This window comes from Nerophis ophidion, linkage group LG09 (assembly GCF_033978795.1).
Source record: "Nerophis ophidion isolate RoL-2023_Sa linkage group LG09, RoL_Noph_v1.0, whole genome shotgun sequence".
Taxonomy (NCBI): domain Eukaryota; kingdom Metazoa; phylum Chordata; class Actinopteri; order Syngnathiformes; family Syngnathidae; genus Nerophis; species Nerophis ophidion.
In genome coordinates, this window is record NC_084619.1 from 42,960,817 (window position 1) to 42,967,634 (window position 6,818).

At 37.8% G+C, this 6,818-nt stretch overlaps 1 protein-coding gene across 1 annotated transcript; it reads left to right on the forward strand.

Moving 5' to 3' along the window:
* Window positions 1-1,439: 1,439 nt before the first annotated feature.
* On the forward strand, window positions 1,440-4,461 carry LOC133559341 (galactose-specific lectin nattectin-like). The gene is made up of 7 exons (XM_061911027.1): window positions 1,440-1,514; window positions 1,853-1,915; window positions 2,026-2,047; window positions 2,234-2,328; window positions 2,463-2,597; window positions 3,446-3,557; window positions 4,310-4,461. Exons 2-7 carry the CDS (start codon window positions 1,853-1,855, stop codon window positions 4,381-4,383), a joined length of 501 nt encoding a protein of 166 aa, XP_061767011.1. The 5' UTR covers window positions 1,440-1,514; the 3' UTR covers window positions 4,384-4,461.
* The last annotated feature ends 2,357 nt before the right edge of the window (window positions 4,462-6,818 follow it).

Genomic DNA, 6,818 nt, shown 5'->3' on the forward strand with positions numbered 1-6,818 from the left:
ACTGTATTGTTGAAAATAGAGGTAAACTATTGGTATTGTTCATGATCAATAGCGCTTTTTCTATTGGTATTTGTATTGCTCCAGTTTTGGTGTAAAAATGCTCATTGTCATTTCTAAATTATTATTTATTTCACTAACTGCTTATTTGCTATCACTTTTACGATCATATTTGTACATATCGTATGTGCTGGTGTTGTTCTATTGTTGTTGTTTTTGTTGTTATTGTTGTGTTTGCTGTTATTTTTTTCTCTCTGTCTAATCTCTCTCTTATCCCCACAGTTTTCCCCTCTGTCTTCCTTTTTTTCTCTTTCTCTCCCCTCCTGCTCTGGCCCGGCTGCACCAAATGATAATATAAATACATTTAATAAAGTCAAATTCAAATAAGGCAACAAGAGAAGTATCCCACACTTCTCCTTTGTAAAGTAAATCTGAACAGCCGATATGGGCATCGACATCAACTATATGATTTGCCAGAGAAGCTGGACAGGACAAAAAAAAAAAAAACGAATATGGATGTATGTAGATATCTTGAATATGGATATATGTAGATATCTATCTCCGTATATATATATATATATATATATATATATATATATATATATATATATATATATACATATATATATATATATGTATATATATATATATATATATATATACATATATATATATATGTATATATATATATATATATATATATATATATATATATATATGGGGCTTCACGGTGGCAGAGGGGTTAGTGCATCTGCCTCACAATACGAAGTTCCTGCAGTCCTGGGTTCAAATCCAGGCTCGGGATCTTTCTGTGTGGAGTTTGCATGTTCTCCCCGTGAATGCGTGGGTTCCCTCCGGGTACTCCGGCTTCCTCCCACTTCCAAAGACATGCACCTGGGGATAGGTTGATTGGCAACACTAAATTGGCCCTAGTGTGTGAATGTGAGTGTGAATGTTGTCTGTCTATCTGTGTTGGCCCTGCGATGAGGTGGCGACTTGTCCAGGGGGTACCCCGCCTTCCGCCCGATTGCAGCTGAGATAGGCGCCAGCGCCCCCCGCGACCCCAAAAGGGAATAAGCGGTAGAAAATGGATGGATGGATGGATATATATATATATATATATATATATATATATATATATATATATACATATATATATGTATATATATATATATATATATATATATATATATATATATATATATATATATATATATAATATTTATTATATATATATATTTATTTATATTTCCTTTTTGTAAATGTAATGAGAAATTGAATGTATCTGATGTGCCATTGTGTAACTGTGTGCATGTTTAAAACCACCATTGTTTGTCTTTAGGGTGTTGGCAAACAAGAAATATTGGTGGAATCCTCTGTGCGTGGTTCGACTGTGTCAGATATAATCTGCTATTATTCACGAGTAAGTTTTCTGGACTTTGATTGGCTAAGTCGATGTTTAAAAATGCTGCTTGTATTTCTTCAGTGCATTCTGTCAGCAACAGACAACAGAAAAAGTATCTTTCCTATTCTGTATTATTACTCTTAATACTCTTAGTATTTATTTTTACTTTTAAATGTTATAATTGTATTTTATTACTTACAGTCAACAGTGTTTTTCTTTCTAAACTGTATTATGTGTAATTGTTTACATTTATTAGTATTTATATTTCCCTCTAAACAGTGTTTTTATTAAATGTTATTATTAGCATCTATTAGTATATATTGTATGCCGTCTTTTTCTCTCTAAACTTTGTGATCATATGCAATCATTTACATCCAATAATGTGATTTTTTCTTCCCAAAATGTTTTTGTATTTTTATGTACATTTAATAATGTTTTTTTCTTTCACAGATGGCATCAGCTCTAAACCTAGTGTTGTTCTTGTGTGGCATCAGTGGACTGTTGACTGGAAGTGTGAGTCAAATATGTTCTTAATTTTACACTTATGAATAATAATAACAACCAATTCTGCTCGATCATTATTAAGTCCTTACAGGTAATTTTTAATATTTTCTTCTCCACAGTGGTCTTTTGAACAAGGCAACGGTTGGTAACAGTCTTGTTTTTCATTACATTATATCACATTAGACAAAAATGCCTACAATATTATCCTTGCCATATCCATATTTAGTTTTTACCTCATATTCTGTAGACTTTGAGATATTTACTGTGCTTTCTTTTGGTATTCAAAATGACATTTTATTAATTATTATTAATACAATTGTATTGCAGATGATAAAGATCAATGCTGTCCTAAAGGCTGGATTCAGTTGAATGATCGCTGCCTCATTTTCCACAATGTACCGGTTAATTTTGCTACGGCCGAGGTAAACAAACAATGATACATTTTCGGATTTTTGTGTGTGCATTGTCTTGCAATCCAAATCATTTGTGGCAACCATCAGATTATTTTGCTTTTTAATATTTCCTTTTTGCGCTATACCTATTGTTTACCCATTAGAGGTTTTGTAACTCTCTTGGTGGCAATCTGGTGTCAATCCACAACCAACTGGAGAATGAAATCGTCCGACAGCTAATTCTGGAAGGGGCTGGCTCTGATGCGCTTACTTGGATTGGACTCCAGGACACCATCGAGGTAAGCAAAAGTTCAAATGTTTACATCCAATATTTGTTGTCCAAAATATTATTCATTGTCACTTCAACCACATGTTCTGTCAAGTCAAATCAAGTGGGTTGGGCTCGGTTGGTAGAGCGTGCGTACCAGAAAACTGAGGGTTCTTGGTTCGATCCCTGGCTTCCACCATCCTGGTCACATCCTTTGTGCTCTTAGGCAAGACACTTCACCCTTGCTCCTGATGGGTCGTGGTTAGGGCCTTGCCTGCCAGCTCCCACCATCAGTGTGTGAATGTGGAAATAGTGTCCCAAAGCGGTTTGAGTACCGAAAAGCGATCTACCAGTATTTACCATAAGTCTGTCTCATCCATCTAAACATTAACATGTTTTAGTAATGTTTTACGTTTGACATAACGTTGATAAGGTAATATACATCTCTTAGGATCAGCTTCAACTGTTTCTTGTTTTTTTTTTGAAGTCTTAACCAAAGGAAAGCAGTAACTGAATTTTGATCAAAGCTGCCTATAGCGACCACGAGGGCAAAAGTGACCTCTACATACAGGTTGCCATGACAAAACTCACACATTAATTATCATGGAAGAAACCAGAAAACAATTCAAAACGTAAATTCATTGTTCCCATCACGCTGGTATTGATCCAATACCGATACCCACCTTGGTATCATACTATAGAGATTTAGATCGATTCGCCCAGACCTATCCAACTTTTTTTTCCATTTGGTCTTGTTCTTCTAACTATGCAATCAAAAATGTTATGAATATGATAAATGGTGCTCATAAACTTTTAGAAACCATTAGTGTCATTTGGTGAAAATTAAAAAGCAACTGAAATGTTGACTTTGTCTTCCAGGATTTGAATTTCATTTGGACCGATGGAACTCCCTTTGATTTCGACGACTGGGCTCCCAACCGTCCAAGGACGAATGATAACGGTCAAGACTGTGTAGAGATCAACTTCAGCGGTAATAACACTTTATTATTTCTGTGTTTATTCCTACAGTTTGGTCTTTGGATTTTGCACATAAATATTGTATTGTTTTAAAACAATAAATATCAATTTAGCAGAGCAAATATGAAGGTCATACATAGAATATAGGTATACATATACTATATAACATGTGTGTGCGTGCGTGTGCGTGTGCGTTTGTGTGGGTGTGTGTATGTGTGTGTGTGGGACAGATAGACAGACAGACAAACAGAAACAGACACATGTATGTTTCTTTCAGGGCCGATACTGATGATTGATAATGAATGAGGCCAATAACTGGTAAAAAAAATTATAATGTGACAAAAACTTTGTACATGCAAAGTGAGATACTGTATATCAAGCCTTCATTCATTATAATTTTGATGCACAAGGCTTATAGTTTTTGAACACACATTTTAATTTCAAGTTTTTCATTAGGTGTCGGCCAAAATCATCAAAATAATATCAAAAGAAGGCCTGAAATATCTTAAATTGTATGTTATGAGCCTATGTTATTAATTTTGTATCACTTAATTTCAATTTAATAGCTGGAGTAAACAAACATTTGCACGATATTCAAATGTTTGGAGTTTTACCTGTATGTGTGTATGTTATGTGAGAGAGTTGGTTAATTATGTTTACTTTGTATGCCTGTTGGTATTTGCAAATATTACGTGTTAAAGGAAGAATACAAACAATAATGTGACAATATTACATCCATCACTTTTTTTTCTTTCTTTGTGTTAGGGTCCCTTTGGAACGATCGTCGTTGTCGGGCTACCAGACCTTTTGTCTGTGCCATGGATTCTAAAAAACATTAGGCATATTTGATGCTTTTTTAAATTGTGCTTTATTTTCTGCGTTTGATATGCGACATCGAATAAAGACATCTGCAATTGTGTGGCGTGCTTTTATTTTCAGACATTTTCAATGTTGTATTTGTCACATTATAGTAAAGTAGGGAACGCATTCAAATGACCCTAATCCTGTGTGGATGTCTCGTGAGAGGAAGGTGAGGAGTTAATCATTTTGCTGCGCAGTCTGCTAAAAATTATGTAAGGCGCCACTCTACATGTCAGCTCACGCTGTGATCAAAGTTGGAATTGTCACACAACAAATGTGAAAATATTCAACACTCTACTCCTGTTTGGCGACTAAAGCGAATAGTGCACGCCCCAATTTGTAAAGTTTCATGTGTCAGGTAAACTGCAACGAATGGGGCCAACTGTATCTCCTACCTACTGAATATAGTAATGCTGGTACTGGCAAACAATTTTTTTTCTTTTTATCATGATTAGTCGCACATTTGAATGTATTGCAACTAAATTATTTGCATGCAGAATGAACTGCAAATGAACTTAAAAACTATTTTGACTAATTTAATGTATTCATTGTTAGTTCTACAGCAGTTTATAATTTAGTTTTAGTCATAGGCTTTTGACAAAAATGTATTTTTGTTTTAGTCTAGCCTTTAGTGTTCTAAATTCCTTAACATTTTAGTCCACTAAAATTACAATACATTTCGTATCCTAATTATAAAGGATAGCACGTCTTTGAAGTTGTTTTAAATCATTTTTATGAAGGTTATTGCCATTATCCACTCGGCATACATTGCACCAGGTTAGGTTTTAGAGTTTTTATCCAATCAGAATTCAGCTAGCTTATGTTGCCGTGCTGTACAAAATCTGCCTAGAGCCTTCAGAATCAATAATGCACATGCTGTGGAGGTTTTCTTCCTCTCCCTCGGGTTTGTCGGACCAACAGTAACACACTGCTGCAGGTTGCAGGTTTGACAACAGATTTTATTTTCTTTACAATTGTTTGCATGAAGTTTCTTTTGCTTTTCAGCCGTCTCTTCTCTGCTTCTCAGCTCTTCCCCCTTTCATGGTCTCCAGCGCTGCTAATAAGGAAACAGGTGATTAGATAGCTTGCCGATGACTCAGGCCGGGCACCCATAGCAGGGCGAAAGAGGAAGTTGGCCACGGCCATCTGCGTACCCGGCCTGTGAATCACCCGGAAGTTGTAGGGTTGTAATGCGAGGTACCACCGGGTGATCCACGCATTGGCGTCCTTCATGCGGTGAAGCCACCGGAGGAGTTTGTGGTCCGAGCAGAGACTGAAGGCACGCCCTAACAGGTAGTAGCGGAGGACCCCAACCGCCCACCGAATGGCAAGGCACTCCCTCTCCACCGTGCTGTACCTTGCCTCCCGGTCCACAGTTTCCGGCTGATGTAAAGCACGGGGCGGTCGACGCCCTCCACCCGCTGGTCAACACCGCCCCCAGTCCCCGGCCCGACGCGTCCGCCTGCAAACAGAAAGGAATGTTAAAATTTGGCTTTTTTACCTTCTCAAACACCTGCTGGCACTGTTCCGGGGAGATGGGAGAGCGAGTGGGGGTAGTAAAAAAGGCAAGGCTTCCGTATTGTTTTCAGATCAACTAGGGCGATGCGAATTGAATGTGTTGTGCATAGATGGTCTCCCAAAGCTTTGGAATGAAATATCAAAATAAGATACTCTGTCTGGGATTCATTTAAAACCAGCTTATGTGTCATCAAACAAACCTGGGGGGGACCAGCAGAAGATCTGATCCAAACGCAACACTAACTAATGCCACAAAAGTAGTTTTGCAATATTTTTACGCTAATTTTCGAGTAAATTTCGACATGCTATGCATCTAACTAACGTCATGTGAGTAGATTTTCAACATCTTTGCATGGAACTGGAATATAATACATTTTGTATTTGATCGCTTATAGTGTAGATTGCTGCGATGAGGTGGCAACTTGTCCAGGGTGTACCCTGCCTTCCGCCCGATTGTAGCTGAGATAGGCACCAGCGCCCCCCGCGCCCTCAAAGGGAATAAGCGGTAGAAAATGGATGGATGGATGAATAGTGTAGATTGTACTCATGTCCGGTTGATGCACGTTGTAAGCAGGTCTTTCTTCCGCATTCGTTGGTTTCATACGCCTGCGCATATACAGGGAGAGCATGAATTCCAGTGGGGAGCACTCCTTGCCAGAACACCTCGTCTGAGCACCCACTGGCAGAAATGTAGATCGGCGCCTCTGCTGATGCGTACATCCCAAAACTACGCCCACCTCATTGCCGCTCCGACCACAATGTTCTTGTTACTTTCCCAAATGCAGGTCACAACTGAAGACAGGAAAACCCATCACCAAAAATATCACGGTTTGCAATTAAGAAGCAAGTGAATCACTTAAATGTTCTCTTAAAATGACTGACTGGGATTTGTTTT

What these genes read in the sequence shown, in the direction of transcription:
- LOC133559341 (XM_061911027.1), top strand. Translation starts at nt 1,853, where the DNA reads ATGGCATCAGCTCTAAACCTAGTGTTGTTCTTGTGTGGCATCAGTGGA. An exon ending in GTCTTTTGAACAAGGCAACG is followed by an intron (nt 2,048 to 2,233) that starts GTTGGTAACAGT and finishes ATTGTATTGCAG; the next exon opens with ATGATAAAGATCAATGCTGT. An exon ending in TGTAGAGATCAACTTCAGCG is followed by an intron (nt 3,558 to 4,309) that starts GTAATAACACTT and finishes TCTTTGTGTTAG; the next exon opens with GGTCCCTTTGGAACGATCGT.